The following is an 18,813-nucleotide window of genomic DNA, read 5'->3' as shown; positions in this document are numbered from 1 at the left end:
GGTGTTTGAATGAATAAAAATAAAATTTTTATAGTTTTTATTTTTATAAGTTTGAATAAAATAAAAACAACACACTAAATACAAAGTTAAGGTGTTTGAATGAGGTATGAAAGACATATACTGTAGTTATTTATGAGTACCTGGTATTTATTAGGTGCTTAATAATAATTTATTACTATATGATTTGAAGACAGGATGCATCTTTTTCCAGTCTATCATCTGTTGGCCAAGAGTGCCATTTCAATATTTTTCAGGCCAGCTTGAAATTCCAAGAAAAATAGAAAGAGGAAGTGAAACAAAATGCCACCAGGCAAGACTCAGAACTCAATCATAAGATTTTAAGAACTGCTAGATGGTCCAGTTTTAGATCTTGGACATCTTCTAGTCCAAACTCCCTGTTTAGTGCAGGAATCTGTTACAGCATCCCTGAATCCCTGGATTGCTAATCCATTGTGCTTTGCAGGCATGGGTTGGGCCACCTCTAGCCTCAAAGGCAGGATGCCTCTGAGTATCAGTTGCAGGGGAGTAACAGCAGGAGAGAGGGCATGCCCTCAACTCCTGCCTGTAGGCTTCCAGTGGCATCTGGTGGGCCACTGTGTGAAACAGGATGCTGGACTAGATGGGCTTCCTTGGGCCTGATCCAGCAGGGCTGTTCTTATGACACTGAAATTCATGGTTTCAGATTATTCAGGGATTTCCTATACAGGAATTTGTGCTTTTGTGGGGTGGGGGATTTTGGTGACTGGTTGCTGACTACATGTGATTGCTAGCAAATTGGTAATGTATATGGAAAAAATGCAAGAAGCCTTTTTTCATGGTTCATAAAGCATCAACAGGTTGCTTCGCCTGTAAAACGAAGTTCATCTAGTGGTCATCTGTTTGTTTACACTAATAGACTTCAGGCACATGCGTGGCAGATGTTTGTCTGTTTGTAGTCGGAAGTCCCATAATATTTTTACATCTTCATTTTCTACCACTTTTTCAATTTTATGGTCCCACCAATTTTTGGCTACAGGTAGCTTGTATTTTTTGCAGATGTTCCAGTGTATCATGCCTGCTACCTTGTCATTCCTTTGTTTGTAGTCAGTCTGTGCGATCATTTTACAACAGCTGATTAGGTGGTCCACTGTTTCATCTGCTTCTTTACAAAGGCAGCACTTGCTGTTTGTTGTTGACTTTTCGACTTTTGCTCTTATTGCATTTGTTCTTAGTGCCTGTTCTTGTGCAGCCAGTATTAAACCCTCTGTTTCTTCCTTCAAGTTGCCATTCTTAAGCCATTGCCAGGTCTTGGTGATGTCTGATTTTCCACTTGTATTGTGCAAATATTGACCATGCAGTGGTTATTATTATTATTATTATTTGATTTCTATACTGCCCTTCCAAAAATGGCTGCGGGCGATTTACACAGAGAAATAATAAATAAATAAATAAATAAATAAATAAGATGGATCCCTGTCCCCAAAGGGCTCACTAGCAAGATGCTAGCTTCCAGGGATAAAGCTGAGAGTTTCACTTATTTGCCCTGGAGGCTTAATTGTTTACCTATCACTAGCTTGTAAACTAGCTGGCTGGCTGGCAAATAAATAAATAAATAAATAAATAAATAAAACTATTCCCTCTGATGTTCAGATCAGCTACCAAAGGGGGAGTTCTTCAGTTTGCTATTTAAAATTGTAGTTCTGTATTTAGTTTTATCTTTCTAGTTTCATTGTATTGTTGATCATTGCACTTCAAGAAAACAATATGTTATTTCCTTCATGTTATTGCAGAAAGTTGACAAAATATGGTAACTATGTAGTGCCTGTCATCATGACAGTAGGGATGTGCCTGAACTGGTCCAGTGCCTCCTTAGGGAACTGCCAAACTGGGTCAGGCACCCGCATCCAAACCAGTTCAGAGGGGCAGGGATTGGTTCCTTTAGAAACCAGGCAAGCAGTTCCTTACCTACTCTTCCGCCACCCCACCGCTTTTCCAGGTGCAGCGCTCACTTCCCAAAAAGCTGCACACGGCTGCAGCCTTTTGGAAAGTGAGCACCACTTTCTGGTTTTTAAAGGAACCAATGCCCACCCGGGCTGGTTAGGGTACATCCCTACATGACAGACACTGTGACACCACAATCTCAATCAAACAAGGTTACAAAGAAAACAAACACTTCTAACCCACTGGAAACAGAACAAAGTATAGTGAAACTTAATTGCAATTTTGGAAATAAAGTTCTATTTAAAAAACCCTCATAGACAAAATTAATTAACTCAGTTTCCCCTTCCTCCCCTCTGGCTCCCTGACAGTTCATGTTTAAAGCCATGACCCTAATAACTGCTGATGATCTAGAAATATTCCACTTATTAGCAAAAGAAAAGTCAGTAAGCATGAAGCTGTTTCATGTGGTGCCAGGACTTACTGTTGAGCAGTAATGTATCAACAAGACTGGATGTTGTATTATTGCTTCAAATGTTGATAAAGCAGTCTTAATTAGCTCTTCTGAAGCTGTTTGACCTGTGGAGGGCAGAGGTAGTGGTGGGAGAAAACATAATTACATCATCTCTCTTACACATCAAAGAGAAAAATTGCTTTTATATGGAGGAAAGGGCAATTATCCTGGATGCACTTACCTATTACTCCATCTATGTTAATTTCTCCTGAATCTATTGATTTGACAAAATTCTGGAGATAAATGGACAATTTTTTAAAAAAATTAGCATATTTTACATTTTTCTAGATTTTCATCTTTGTTACATAAGTATGAGAGTATACACATTGCAGTGACTGTAAGTTCAAGGATTTACAGCACAATGGCAGCAGAAAACTTCCAAAAATATAAAAATAAAATAAAGAAAGAAAGAATATAACCAACCCACCCCCCCAGTAGATCTAATGTTTGAGTTCAAATTCAACATAATTTCACAACATAATTCTAAAGTTTGGTCAAGGCCCACCTCTAATAAAACTATGCATGCTGAAAAACATTACCATAACTAATACTAAGAAAGATAGTTTTCAGATAAAATAAGATAAGACTGCATTTTCTAAAGAGATTTTGAGCATCATAATACAGTGGCACAAAAATAATTCATTAATACCAAAGGGCTTCTAGAAAACACAGTTGCTGGATTTTTATACTATCTTTTTGATCTCCTCACATAATCTCCATGCAATGGATGCACCTATGTAGAACAAGAACAGAAAATTATGCCCTCGTACACTTTTAAGGATAACCTAAATAAAATCATTCTTCTGAGAAGCAGCAAAAATGAAATATTAATGCTCTGGGATAAGTAAATACTTCACTATTATTCCCACTGCTCTTGTGCCACTTAATTTATTTCCATTTTTCTGATACAATTTTATGCATAGAAGATATTTTATAGGGATGCAAGAGATATGTCATTGATGCTTACATACCAGAGAAGCAGTAATCCTCAGCAGAATTTATATTTTTATTATATATTTTCACAGGCCATATTGAGAGTCACATAGGAAAAGCATCACCAGACAAAAAAAATTCTGGCATGTGACTTCACACATTTTATTGTTATATCCAACATTTATTTTTCAACATAAAAATTCAGATTAGCTGACAAAAGAAATATTAGTATACAAACCAGTCAAAGTAAGACAAAGAAAGGGCGTCACTTTCACTCCTCTGAGAAGTGGCTGATCACTGATGGAACTGAAGAACATAAGAACAGCCCTGCTGGATCAGACCCAAGGCCCAACTAGTCCAGCATTCTGTTTCACACAGTGGCCCACCAGATGTCATGGGAAGTCACAGGCAGGAGTTGAGGGCATGCCCTCTCTCCTGCTGTTACTCCCCTGGAAGGAAGAGGTGTCTTGGCATGGGGGCATGCTAGGGGTGTGCACAAAATGGATGTTGTATTTCATTTCGAGCACAAAACAAAACACAAAATGCTCAGAACATATCCTTGAAACAACAGCCAAACCGGTTGTTTCAACAAAAACAACCTCAAAATGTTCTGAGCACCATTTTGGAGGGCTGTTTTTCCAGGGAGAGCTGGTCTACCGATTGTGGTTGGCATGTAGACCAGTCCTCCGAGGTGGGCTGATGTGCAAAGGCCAGAGAGGAGGCCTGGTCTACCCACCGCATGAGGCAGGTAGACCATACCTCTGCCCCAGACTTAGCATGTTTTGAGCTCAAAACAGCCTGTTTCTAGCTCAAACCCTTTTGCGCATCCCTAGGGCATTCAGAGTCCCGCCCCCGCAAATCTGCCTGTCCATTTTTCTGACTCCAAATGTGCAATTATCTACACAGGCATGGTATGCTGCCAACAGCTACTTATCAGCTGGCTAGGATTTCTTATTGAAATCCGTTTATGAAAAGGCCATTATTATTATCTGGTGTTATGGTATGGTACACATTAGAACAGGCACACATAGACATAGCCTAAAAACCCAAAGACACAGAGTTCTTTGAAAAAATGTAAAATTGAACTAAAAAGAAAGAAATCAGAGTTTACATGGCAGTTAAAAGTAAAAGAAAACACTTCAAAAGTGGCAAAAATTGGAAGTAGAAGATCCTTAAGCAAAATGACTGTCTGTGCTGTATGAAGTAGGTTTGTATCTGGCAGGGTGCCTAAAAATGTTCATATTTCCCTTTGTTTTAAAACATTTCAAAATTGAGCCCACCACTTTACCTGGGCTTCTCAGAAGCTCCATTTCCTGTATGGAGAAAAGAACTCAGGAAAAGAACTAACTGGCTTCTGACCACATTGCATGGATATGCCAAGAGATTCCTTACTGAATCTCCTGAATTTCTTCCCTGGTTCTGAAGCTATCCAACAAAGACTGACTGAGAAGATTTACCCAATGGGGCAGAGGACTGAAAACTAGTCAACTAGAGAAGTGTAGGCAAATAAGGTTTTCAAATTTCACGTAAAGGCACAAGTGACTTCTGTCTGTGGATGCAGCATTACCAGAGATGGAGATAGGAGAGATTTTAGGAAAAGACTACCATGACATGTAAGAACTATGGGAGGGAAAGAGGAAGCACAGTTTGTAGAGTGGACATACATGGTGGCTTGTGACCAAATGCTCATTCATGAATGCTCGCTCTTCATGTCCCTTGGGGCTTTGGTAGCAGTGATGCCACAAAGCAGGCAAAAAAATCTCTCAAGCATTATCTCCTACAAAAACCTTGCATAAGTCTCTCGGTATAAGGGGGAACAGTGAGGCACCCACTGGGCTAGCCAGGGGGGAAAAGAGAGCTTTTCACAGCTCCCCCCATTTGTAAAGAATAGAATACAAGACAAAATGGAGAGAAAGAGAGCACTGGGAAATGGATTTCAGCAAAGCCTGTAACATCCAACTCATTGTGACAGACTAAGTTGCTGCTAGACTCCAGCTAGCAGGAGGGCAAAGTGGCCTTTAATCGTCTCTGCTAAAAACCTTTGAATTTAAAAGGATAGCGGAATCCTGTCAGCAACTTTATTTCTAGGCAAAGATTGGAGAGATTATGAAAAGTTGCTAGACAGGTATTATTGTTAATATCAAAGCTCAAATACTGATGCTTAATGAATACTTTATTTCAGTCTCCAACCAGCAAAAGTAGAATTAAACATAGGACACACAACACACAAAAATATCAGAACAAAATACAGTATACAAATTTGGATTGCTACAATTAATGTCCACATTACTTAACTGCTAACTAACAAGCAGTATTACTTAAGTGCCTACTTAACTACTGGCTAAAAGTCAGTATTGAAATTTTGTTGTGTTAATTCATGCCAAGTGCTGATGCTTAACATGATAAACATCTCCACTTTCTAGTTAATACAATACAGCGTTTCATCAACTAAAGATAATATCAATGTTCCAGCCAGAAGAAAAAGAGAACATAACTCTTACAGGTTGTATCCTTAGTATACCAAATAATGGTATATGATATTAAATATCATTTCTCAATATTCGATCAAATAAATATGATATTAAATTAGAGAAGTTATTAGACTCCCATCATGTGTTCTATTATTTTCATCTAAAAATTAGTGGAACCTTATATATGTAGTTTTAATATAAAGTTGCCATACTATAAAAGAAAGATGTTCATACACTTCCACAAAGGATTAAAAGAAACATGTCCACTCATTTCCTAGGCCAGCCTTAGGTTTTGTAGTATTGGGTGCAAGGTAATGAGAAGGCTTCTCGGCCTTTTGGCTAAGAAAGCATTCTCTACTGAAGTCAATCAGGTGCAAGGTAAAGAGACTGCTTTAATAATCAAAGGCAGTATAAAGCTGTGGCTTTTCCTGAAGCCCAACACAGACCATGTAGCTAGTAGGGCAAGGAACTGAGGGGCAATGCATGTCAAGACTCTCAGAGATGCTATGGCCCTAAGATTATTGGCTGCCTGGCAAGTGACAAAGATGGTCTCAGTGTTCCTAAGGAAGTGGGGTAGCTACAAGGGATAAAATTATGTTGGGCTGACATAGTCTGTTCTTGATCATAATGTCACACATCGGATACCTGAAAGCAGAGCCCAGTGTAGGTGTAATGGGATTTACAGCAGTTCCTCAAAACAAAATATACTTAGTTTCTGTATTATTGCTTATAGAGTTCTTTAAAAAGATTGTTTCAGGCAATTATACAATATTTCTATAAGAAAAACCACAACATTATTTTTTCTCTTGTATAAGCATATTAGAAAATACTTGTATCAGTCAGTTAAATTAAACGATATACACGGCTAAATAAATTATGTAATAAAAATGGCCAAGATTGTGGTCACTCTGTTTCGCATACAGATTGTTCTCATGTCAGCTGTGTACAATCAAGCTCAAAACACCATGATCTGAAATTGTTACGTACCAATAAATTTCCATAGTTGCAAAGAAACTCCTCAGTTACAATTTGGGGACGAAACACCTACATTTTGAAAAAAAGTAAATACCTTTAAGATGTAGCAAGTGTGCTCTATCTATCTATCTAATATACTGCCTGACCCTGAAGGTTCTATAACATTGTGCATTATAATTTAATCTCTCTCTCTCTCTCTCACACACACACAATTACATGTATCCACCTGCACACACGCGCACACACAGAATATAATTTGGTTACAATTTACATATGCAACAGTGCCTGTACATAAATATTTCTTCATTACATTTCTATACTGCCCTGTCCAAAGGCTCTGGTTTCATGTTGGAAAGGGCTCTTTCCCCCCTTTTCTGCCATTCATCCTACATGCTAGCCCGCTCTGTGTGTTTAGCAATATACAGAAAATATACAGGAGCAAAAGGTAGGCACACAAGCACCTGTCCCCATCCCCCTTTGCCTGCATGTTAATATAGCAAGATCTTGGATGAGAGATGCAAGATTTGAGAAGTCTCTCTATACAACTCTTTTTCAAGCACTGCAGAAGCCATTGTTCTGAACCTCCCAGCCCTTTCTCCTCCCCTGATCAGGCTGGAGCAGGCACTTCTGCATCAAACTGAGTAGAAAGGGAAGGTTAAGAATTACATGGCATGCCCTTAATTAAGCCACAGGTCTTTCTAATTTTCTGCCCTCCTCCAAGTATTCAATTGGTATTCAACCAGCATGGAAATGGGACGAGCGCTGCAGGAAGCAGAATCTGCAGGTCTTCTAATCACACCACAGACCAGTGAGGTGCTGGCTTTCCTTGTCCGCTATACTCACACTTGAACTTGGGAGAGGGTGGACTGAGGAGAAAGAGAAGCCTTTAAAAACGTTTTCACTAGTTAGTATAATTAAATTAAAGTGCAAGAGTTCTGTTACAAAACTTAGTGAAGTCAATTACTTTTGATCTCTCATTTCAAAAAAGTGCAAGGAAGAGACATATTGGACATAGCCTACAGAACAGAAAAAGAGAGAACCGTAATATTATTAATTTTCTGCTCTTTAACAATGAATACCTGGGATGTCACAAGATGAAGTATTACAGGCATCATCGGAAGGCACCCCTTCAGTTGTTTAGCTTGAATTGTTGATGGATGTTTACGTCCTGATACATTGGCTAATGCAGAAAGAATGCCACCTACAAATTACAGGTTTCATGATATTAGAAAAGCAGCATATCAGAATAAGTCTATTTAATACTAATTTTCAGTGTGTTTACCATATCCCTCTGCAGGTGAACACAATAATACTTAAGTGAGGAATGAGAGTCAACAGATGCACAGAAAATGTGTTTCCAGGAGCCAATACCTGCCAAGGCCAATGAAACAAGCCATTTGTCTATTAGTAACATGACTTATGCAGAGTATAATCATATCTTGAAATATGATTGCTAGGGCTTGCTACTCTCCCTCCCCCTCCCCCACCATTTATTTTACAATCTTTGTGGATTGTTTTTCAAATAGTTTTCAAAGTGGCTCATAACAATACGATAATAATAAGGCAGATTATATTCCCACATGATGACTGATCTGGAATACTATGTGCTATCAATAGTATTGCACAGCTTTTGAGGGTGGCTTCTCCTTGCCTTGGCAACCTATTTTAAAAATATACTAGTCAGCAAATTGAATGCCAATTGCATGCTCTCTTGCCCCTCCCCCCCGCAACAGACAGAGAGCATAGCACAAACATTTAGTCATTTAAATGGTCATCTGGCACATTATTTGGGAAAACACATCCCACTGACTGTTAAGAAATGAAACAAATACTCCATGAAAAAGGGAAGGAAGTGACCTAGTGTCAGGGACCAGACACTTGGCAGCACCTCCATGGTTCCCTTCCACAGAAACAGGAAGAGTCGATTCCCAAACGCCCCCCCCCCCCCGCCCCAAGGTTGATAGCGAAGGGAAAGATATCATGTAAATACATACAAAATGTTCAACCCCTCGGAATGCTCTTCTATGTGCATTAACAATGGAGCTGAAGTCTCTGCTGCCTCTTTTGGGTGGGCTTCTTCAATTCCACTGGATGTACAGGAAAAACTCTGTTCCCTGTCTTTAGGCTGTGTCTGTTCTGAACTCTGAAGAAACCCTCTGCTTCCTGTTATAACTCTGGGGAGTTCCTCTGCTTCCTGTTAGGCTGGGCCTATCCTGAACTCTGGGGGAATCCTCTGCTTCCTGTTACAACTATTTCCAATTCTGCCTGCTACCTGAAAGAAACAGAATCCTCCACTGCTCCCCAATCCCTGCATCAACTGAGAAAGAAGCTTACTGACTAATATTTCTGTTATGTAAGACCCCAAAAATATGTTCATTAATAAATCATTTCTGTGTAAGAATTTTTAACACACTTACAAGTCAAGGATGTTCAAAATGATGAAAAAAAATATTTTTCAGGGTTTCAGTATTTAAAGTTGTCTATAATGATGGCAGACTTTACCTTTTATAATGTTCTGCTACTAAGATAACTGTAATGCTACCTACTTACAGTATTTTATCCATGGTACTTATTAAAAATAGAATATTTTAAACTTCTTCACAATATTTACTTTTCAAAGATAGTACTAATTGGTTTAATCCCACAAATCACAATACTGGTATTGCAACACATAAGACTGGCTTAATGTCTCAGTGGTGGCACAGCTCTTATTAGTGATGATAAATCCATCATAAGATTCAGCAACAAACTCCAGCCATTGCTGCTTTTATGCTGGAGCCAAGCTCTACAATAGGACAGGCTCCTGTGTGGTGTAAGGTGCCTCTATGGCCTCCTTAAATTAAATTCTGCAGGTCCTTTTTGGCTGAGATAACTTTGAGTTGTAGGTAGCACCCATCATGCCCTAGCACTACCTATGGGGAACAACGGAGTGTTTAGAGTTTCTCCATTGTTCCCTATAGCCGGAACAAGCTGCACTTACAGAGTACACACAGGTTTTGCATTGCAATTTGCAAGGCACAATAGAGAATACACATTTCAAACACAGTTCAAAAATGGACAAAAATAAATAAATCACTGATCCAGAATCTACTGCCAGCCACAGTGTCTTGGCTGCAGCAACATCACTGGCACAAGCTGCTCTCTCATACACAATAATGACTCTTTACGTTCCTAGCATTGTAACAGCTGCCACAGTAGCACCTTTAGAAGCACGCATAGCCGTAAGTTCAACTAGAGCAACTTCCCCCTTTGGGTTCCCTCCTCCCAGCCAATGGGAGCACAGTTGCCCACGACATCACTTGATTTGTATGATGACAAGCCAACAAAGAAGCAAGGAGATTGCAAACCAATCAGAAGCCAGTGCCCTAAAACCAATCATCAAGGGAAAAACAGGCCTCCAAAATGGTGCTTGAAACATTTCAAAACCAAGTTGTTTTGTTCCGAGCTTAAAACTGACCCCTTTATTTAAAGGGCATTTGGTTTCGAGCTCAAGACACTCAAAACAGCCCACTTTGAGTTGAAACGTTTCAATGTCAAAATGTTTTGCACGTCCCTAGTACTGAGGACATGACAGAGAGCTGCCTAACATTAGATGTCATTTTAGCTGAAGTGGCAAAATTCAGTATGCAGTGCTGCAGCTAAGGCTGCAAGATATTTATTTGTTTGTTTGTTTGATTTTTAGACCGCCCTTACAAAATAACAGCTTAATTAACAGCTTTTGATAAGTATTTCTATTGCTGATATAACCTAGGTTTGAAAACATACATCTGAGATGAATTTCTATTAAAATAAGTGGTTTACAGCAACATCTGCTGGAAGATACTGAAATTTAAATGCTGTTTTCACACAAATCAGCATCAGAAATATACAGGGAAACTAAATCATTTTAAACTTCCAATAATTTCTCTTTGCCAACTTGATTATTTTGGACATCGAGGGGATATGTATGTGTTGCTTAAAAACATTTATTCGGTATAAAAATTGAATGAATAAATAAATAAATATGCAACAGAATTAAGAGTTAATGGATGCCTAAATGGTGCCCAGATTCTAGACAGGCCCCGCAGTGCCCATTTAGTCTATTAGCTGGCCCAGATTGCCAGCTTTCATTTTTTAGAAAAAGTTCCTAGGTGCTCTGCTGAATCATAAGTCAAGATGTGCAGGGAGTACTCTATGGAAAAATTTAGTGTCAAAAAGAACCTACTCCAGCCCTCCATTCTTCTAGTGAATGAGAGAAGGCAGAGCTAATACTAACCATCTAAGCGAAGCAGTGATATTCTGCTTTGTTTCTCTCTGACCCATAAGACTAGAGGCATGATTCAAATGGCTAAAGTTGGAACTCACTGGTTCATTTTTGAAATTAATTTTCTTCTTCTACTGGGATAGAATGGAGAGTTACTCTCAGAAAAACAGAGAAATCTAGTATTTTAGGCATCGCTGTGACTGGGAAGCAGTGTCTGTTCCCCTTCCACAAAAAGCGAACAGAAAATATAGGAATGTGTGCTCTTTCTAAAATCAGGTCTTATTTGATTTTTTAAAATGTTATTTATTTTAGTTTTTAGTATTTTTTTTTTAAAAATTGCTTAACCAAGTCTGTTATGTCTAAACTGTAGTTGGGAGGCTGGGGTTAAGAATGAGGCTTATGACAGCAATGTAATGCATTGTTAATACTGTAGGTTAGAGGAATAAGGATACTTTGAATCCTCAGCCAAACCCGCTCCCACCCCCAATGCAACACATTTTCAACAAAGGTCAATCTACTTAAATTGCCCTCTCACACTCCTCCTGAGGCCAAATTTATAACTCAATTATAACTCCAAGCAAAACTCTTATGTTCTATTGATCGGCACACAGACATTGTACTTCTAATTTTTTTTAAAAACTTCAAGTGCACACACATATACAAACACACATTTTCACACAAAATAAGACTTAAGAAAGGGCAGGAACATCTGTGTCTGCTTCTATATCCTGGAAGAGACAAAAAAAAAAGCTTCTAAAAAGCTGGGAAATGTTTATGAGTCCAGATATTAGAAGTTCAGGAGAATAGAGTCAGGGAAGCTATAGAAGGGAAGAAGACTTCCTTCAGAAAATGCAAGTCCTGCCCAAATAAAGAGAATGAAAGGAACATAAACCCTGGCAAAAGAAATGCAGGAGACAACAAGGGATGCAAAAAGAGTTTGAGGAGCATATATAGGAGGACCTTGATATATGTATTTGTTTATTTCAGCCCAAGGCCAGCATAAATACAAGAAAATGAAGGAAAGGGACCTTGATATTTGTGGGGGTTCCATTCCTGGCTCCAACTGGAGATATGGAAACCATGAATATTGAGTCATTGGGGGCTATGGGATCACGAGGGTTAGGTTCCCAGTAATCAGGAAAATAATTGAAAATGACTGAAAATTGGCCAAATCAGGGGGAAATGCTGGGGGAAGCTCCCTAGAATACTTTGCTGCCCCCTGAATTGTGCTGTGCCCCGAAAATCACCTGGAAATTGCTGCATTTTTCTTTCTTTTTTTTTAATTGAGCCATTCTGAAACACAAAATGAGGGCTGGGAATAACCTCCACAGTCATTTCCAGCCACCCCCGACCCAAGGAGACACAAGGTCAGCGTGTTTTGCCCCTTTCCTAAACGCATATCCCGAGGTCGGGTGTCTTTTACCCAACTGTGGATACATGAATCCGCAGATACTGAGGTCACACTGTAGCCAGAAGTACAAGAGGAATAACAAACACATCCCTATATCAAAAGCAGAAAACCTGCCAGGCAGTTGGACCCTTAGATGATGAAGGTGTGAAAGGGATTATTAAGGGAGATAAGGAGACTGCAGTGAAGCTGAATGAGTTCTTTGCATCTGTCTTCATGGCAGAGGATACTGACCATAAATCCACTCTGGAACTGAGCTTCTCAGGCTTTGAGGCTGAAGAACTGGGCCAATTTGAGGTGATGAGAGAGGATGTTCTTAGCTGGCTTGAAAAATTAAAAATGAAGAAATCTCCAGGGCCAGATGGCATCCACCCAGAGTTCTGAAGGAACTCAAATGTGAGATTGTTGATCTGCTAGCAAAGTTATTTAACTTGTCCCTACAATAAGGCTCTATATCAGAGGACTGGAAAGTAGCTAATATAAGGATCCCGGGATATAAGAAGAGATACACTGATGGGGTCTGAGCTGTCAGTGACTGACCAGGAGAGAGATCTTGGAGTCGTGGTGTAGAGCTCATTGAAATTGTCAACTCAGTGCGTGGCAGCTATGAAAAAGGCCAATTCCATGCTAGGGATCATTAGGAAGGGGACTAAAAATAAAAATGCTAGTATCATCATGTCCTTATACAAATCTATGGTGCGTCCACATTTGGAGTACTGTGTGCAGCTCTGGTCAACATATCTAAAGGAGGATATTGTAGAACTGAAAAGGTACAGAAGAGGGAAACCAAGATGATCAAGGTCCTAGAGCAGCTTCCTTATGAGGAAAGGCTACAGCATCTGGGACTTTTTAGTATGGAAAAGAGGCGACTACAGGGGAACATGATAGAGGTGTACAAAATATGCATGGATTAGAGAGAGTGGACAGAGTTCCTTTTTGTCCCTCTCTCACAACATTAGAACCAAGGATCATCCCATGAAATTGAAGGTTGGGAAATTTAGGACCAACAGGAGGAAGTACTTTTTCACACAGCGCATAATTAAACTATGGAATTCTCTGCCACAGGATGTGGTGATGGCCACTAACCTGGATGGCTTTAAAAGGGGCTTAGACAAATTCATGGTGGACAGGTCTATCAATATCTACTAGTCTGGTAGCTATAGGCCACCTCCAGCCTCAGAGGCAAGATGCCTCTCAATACCAGTTGCAGGGGAGCAATAGCAGGAGAGAGGGCATGCCCTCATCTCTTGCCAGTGGGATACTCATAGGCATTTGGTGGGCCACTGTGGGAAACAGGATGCTGGACTAGATAGGCCTTCAGCCTGATCCAGCAAGGCTGTTCTTATGTAACAGGGTATTAACAAATGATAAATTTCTGACTCTTCCATCGTACCCACCAGAACTCTACATTGACTTTTTTTTCCAGGGTTTGTGTGTGTGTGAGGAGAAGCAGCAATAGGATAGTTGGGCTTATTTGTGCACTATTCCTAGATACCTCCTGGACTTTAGCTGCAAGTCTCCATGTTACTCCAGTATTTCAGATGCCTGAAGTAAGCCTGCAGATACCCCCTCTCTCCCAGATCAAATGCTAACATGATCCTCAAACCCACTTTTTCTCCCTTGCTTCCAGCCCCAGGTTTTACTCCCCCAGATGTTTTAAAAAAAACACAACCCATCCCAAAGTATGGTGTATTAGAAAGAACAAATCTTCATTCTAAAAGTGGGTAAAGAAAAGTTTGTGTAACTTATAGAACAATCTTATGCATATTTACTCACTGCACTGTTGTGCAAGAAGGCTAATACTTCTGGAACATGAGCAGCACTCAGCCCTCTAGCACAAGCACAGGAGGACTGAAGGAGTCACATGAGGGCTGCACATCACAGCAGATCCTGTTAATGCACTAGCTTTGTTATTCAGCATGTCATCCACTGTCATTTTTCTCTCCTAACCTCCCACGTGCTTCATTGATCCATAAGATATTTTATACAGTGCTGAGAAAAAGTTTGTCAACAAACAAAACGCCACAGAGCTGAAACAGTTTTGTATGGGCCGATGTGATTCCTCCACACGTGTAATTCCTCCAAGCCAATGTGAGAAACTGACCATCACTTACAGGAAACATTTAGTTACTGTTATTGCTGCTCTAGGAAGTGCTACCAGTTACAGAATAAAGGGTTCATATACTTTTTCACACAAGGATGTTTTTTTTTAACTCTTTCTTTTGAGTGAATATTCAAAATATATCCTTTTTGCTTGAGTTACTTATTCATTAGGGTTGTCTTTCCCTCTTATCAGAGTTTCACTTAGGATCTAATCATGTTTTCAACAAGAATTTTGCTAACATACCGACCATCCTGGTGGGTTCACAAGCTTTTTCTCAGCACTGCATACTCAAGAGATGCTACGATAATATCCTATGCTTTCTATTAAAAAGTCAATCTCTCCTTTAGTTTCTGTACAATTTTCTCTGGACAAAGAATGTTATCAACCTTGTTTGCTTTTGGTTTGTCTTTTACTGCATTGCTTATCTGCCCATACTCTTTACTCATGCTACCCTAGTACAGATAACCTTTGAGTAGATATAATTGTACTACCCCTCCTCCTACTTTTTTTCCCCAATGAGGAGGCAAGTCATCATTCTAATGTTACAATAAACTATTTATGAGTAGTCCCATTGAAATGACTAGAACAAGGTAGTCATGACTGACCTATCCCATTAATTTAAGTGGGACTACTCATGAGAAATTTGGTCCGGATGTCAGCCACTAACTAGAAATCCAGATAACAGCTAAGAAAAACACATATTTATGCACATGCACAAACAGAAATAAACCACATGTACAGAAATGTTTTTATTAGCTTTTATCAAAATATATAGATAGTGAAATTTCAGACGGATATATGCAATACTACTTCACTCATTATAACATATACCTTTCCTGTTGCAACTCATGTCATTGTCATTCATAGAGCGTAAGCTTCCTGACACAGAAACAGTGTCTGCTTCCTTATAATTCTCTACAGTTAGATGTTTTACAAGAGAGTAGAGAGATTAAAAGGGAAACCCCCTGTTCATAGTGAGACAGGTCAATTTACCTAGAATTTGCGGCAGCTCCTGCACAATGTGATAGATGAGAAGATCCAGGCATTTTGACAGGTATTCATTGCTGCTTTGCTGCTCCTTTCCTGGCGTGGCCTTTCTGCTGTCTCTTTCAATGTACATCACCAGTCTACACATAAACACAAACAAGTGTAAAAGCTTATCCCATGTAACAAAAAGCTGATTCTAGTTTTTCCGTAAGACATTGTTTAAATAGTGCTTCATCACTCCATTTTCTTCCGGGGCGGGGGGGTCCATTCAGCAAGATCAAAAGCTGAATGCCTAGATAATAAAATCAGAGAAAAAGTTGTGACAACAGACTTGGAGTGGGAAAGAAATCCTACTTCAGGAAATTAGGCAAAGTAAAATCATTTTTTCAGTATTGTATTCTCTGCTCATGTGAAAAAAATGGAAGGTTACTTACCTGTAATAGTAGTTCTTCTGGTGGTCAACTGTATCTTTACACATACAGGCACACACAGAAGCCCAATCAAGAACATTCCAAGCTCTCTAAGTCTTTTGGTGGCCTACCCCGTATCCTGCATGAAAGCGAAACTATTCCCTTCCCTCTGTTCTCGAGTCCGACGTATCAAAGTTTCACCAGCCACCTGCAGCGGGGAGGATGGATGTGTATGCAAAGGTACAGTTGACCACTAGAAAAACTATCAGTATAGGTAAGCAACCTGCCATTCTTCTAAGTGGTCACTGTATCTCACACAAATGGGTGAATGCCAAGTTGCCTTACCCGATGAAGGGGCAGGTGTCACTGTCAGAGGCATCACATGAAGATGAAATTTAGAACCACTAAGCAAGGCTATATCTTGGAGGTCCTTAGTGGCCAGAACTAATGTTTGACAAAGGTAGATGGAGTAGCCCACATTGCGGCCTGCCAGATACAAGTCCAGAGGTATGGCCCAATTGAAAGCTGTGGATGTTGAATGGGTTCAAAGGGTTACTGGCTGAATTTTGTGAGCAAGTTCAAAGCCCAGCTCGATAGTCAATACAATTCACTTGGAGATGGATTGGGCAGAGGTTCTCCTTCCCCTTTCACTCAGTTCTGCATCACCATATGTGAGAAAAGGGAAATCTGAAGAGCAGATGACCTCTGTCTGTTTAATGTAGAGGTCAATATCATTCGAATGTCTAACTTATCAAGTTTTTGTTCTCCTTCTGCAGTTGGGTTAGGATAAAAAAAGTGATAACAATTGGGATCTGTGAAACGTAGAAACAATTTTAGGCAGAAATTGTTAACCGGGGCATAACACCACCTTGTCCTGATGAAAAACTAGATAAGGAACGTCAGCCCAAAGAGCCTACAGTTCACCCACCCTTCAGGTCAAAGTTATAGCCACCAGGAACACAATCTTCCAAGTGAGGAACTGCATGTTGCAGGAGACCATGGGCTCGAAAGGCTCAGACTCAGGAGGACCAATGGAAGGTCCCATAGAGAAGAAACATTGGGCACATCCATGCAGAGATTAGCCAGGTCTTTGAGGAATTTCTTGACCATAGGGTCTGGCCACAGGGATGTCCTCATGGGTGCTGCACAGTGAGCTGTTATGGCTGTGAGATGTACATGGACCAAAGCCATGGAAAGGCCCGACTTCAACTCTAACAGATAAGACAGAATATAGGGTTTAGGTGCGTATTTGGAGGTGCACATGGGAAAAGAACATTTTCCATTTTGAGGTATATGAATGTCTGGTTGATGTCTTCCAGGATGCCATTGGGACCAAATCTACCTCCCAGGGGCACCATTCAAGGTTCTCCACACTGTCAGCCGGAAGGTGCCTACGTCCAGATGTGACAGTGTCCCGCAACACTGAGTGAGGAGATTCGGGAGATACAAAAGTGCCATTGGTCAGTTGGAGAAGATGGGGGAACCAATGTCTCCTTGGCCACTAAGATGTGATCAGGATACAGGATGCTCTGTCTTCCCTGATTTTTTGGCATATCCATGGCAGGAGTGGTGTTTGCAGGGACATGTACTGACTTCCTCAGTGATCAGCAAATACATCACCTAGCGAGCCCATGCCTATCCCTGCTCTGGAGCAAAATCTGTGACACTGAGTGTTCTGGCACAATCCAAACATGTCTATTGCAGGTGTACCCAAGTTCTGGAATATGACTCACAGAGGTCCTGATGCTAGGATCCACTCATGATCAAGCAAAGTGGCTCTGCTCAGGGAGTCCACACGAGTATTGTCTTTTCTCCTTATATGTATTACTGTAAGTATAATGTTTTGCAAAATAACCCACTCCCACATGTGAAGGGCCAGGTACAACAGGTGGCAGGAGCCTGTGCCACCCTGACAGCTGATGTAGGCCTTCACCATGGTGTTGACAGTCCTTACTTGGACCACCTCATCCTGTATGTTCCAGACTAGGCATTTGAGGACCATGAAAACTGCCCGGATCACTGTAGACCACAAATTGCTGACCTGTGCTTTCTGAAGATGAACTCCCCAGCCTAAATTTGATGTGTCCGTCGTGATACAAGTTGTGGGAGTTGGCAGGCAGAAAGACATGTGTCCATCTAGCATCTGTGGGGGAAATCCACACTGCTTGGTAAACGTAGGGTGGAACTGTGAGAACAGTCAATTAGGGTTTGTAGCGAGGGTTGAAGATGTCTAGAAACCACCTCTGAAGAATTCTCATGTGCAGTCAGGCATGAGGCAATACCGGAGTAGTGGAGGCCATCAGGCCCAGGAGCCTCTGAACAATCCAAGCAGAATGTCTTGGTTGGTTGACGAACCTCGTGGCGATAGTGTGGAGCATACAAACCCTGTCTTGTGGCAGAAATATAGCTTCTTAAACTGAATCGGACATAATGCCCAGGAACTTTATTGTGACCAATGGGGTGATTTTCTTGTAGTTTATTCAGCGACCCAGGTCAGATAGGAGGGCCATGGTATAGCACAGATTGTGCTCCACACTTGTCCTGGTGTTTCCAGTGAGGAGCTAGTTGTCCAAGAATGGAAAATTTTCAATACATTGTTCCTGTAGGTAGGCAATAATGACAGTCATGGTGCAATGGAAAGACCGAATGGTAGTGCCTTGAATTGGAACACCCAAGAGCCTACCTGGAAGTGCAAGAATTTTCTGTGTTGTGGCTGAATCGAAATATGGTAGTAAGCATTCTCAAGATCCAATGATGCAAACCATACATTTGTGATCTTGGGGAAAATGGATGACAAAGTGAGCATTCAGAATCTTTTATATACCACAAAAGCATTTAGGTTTCCGAGATC

At 40.4% G+C, this 18,813-nt stretch overlaps 1 protein-coding gene across 9 annotated transcripts in view; it reads right to left on the bottom strand.

Moving 5' to 3' along the window:
* The window catches only part of ULK4 (unc-51 like kinase 4), a 370,052-nt gene that overhangs the window by 231,992 nt on the left and 119,247 nt on the right, over positions 1-18,813 (bottom strand). For all 9 annotated transcript variants that reach the window (XM_053265063.1, XM_053265069.1, XM_053265068.1 and 6 more), the window contains exons 23-27: positions 15,559-15,692; positions 7,890-8,011; positions 6,823-6,879; positions 2,613-2,664; positions 2,402-2,496 (exon numbers count right to left, since the gene is read on the bottom strand). In XM_053265063.1, the coding sequence (XP_053121038.1) occupies positions 2,402-2,496; positions 2,613-2,664; positions 6,823-6,879; positions 7,890-8,011; positions 15,559-15,692 (460 nt within the window). The remainder of the gene's footprint in view (positions 1-2,401; positions 2,497-2,612; positions 2,665-6,822; positions 6,880-7,889; positions 8,012-15,558; positions 15,693-18,813) is intronic.

This window comes from Hemicordylus capensis, chromosome 6 (genome assembly GCF_027244095.1).
Source record: "Hemicordylus capensis ecotype Gifberg chromosome 6, rHemCap1.1.pri, whole genome shotgun sequence".
Lineage (NCBI taxonomy): Eukaryota > Metazoa > Chordata > Lepidosauria > Squamata > Cordylidae > Hemicordylus > Hemicordylus capensis.
The sequence above is the reverse complement of the archived record's forward strand: the minus strand, read 5'-3'. Positions and strand labels throughout refer to the sequence as shown.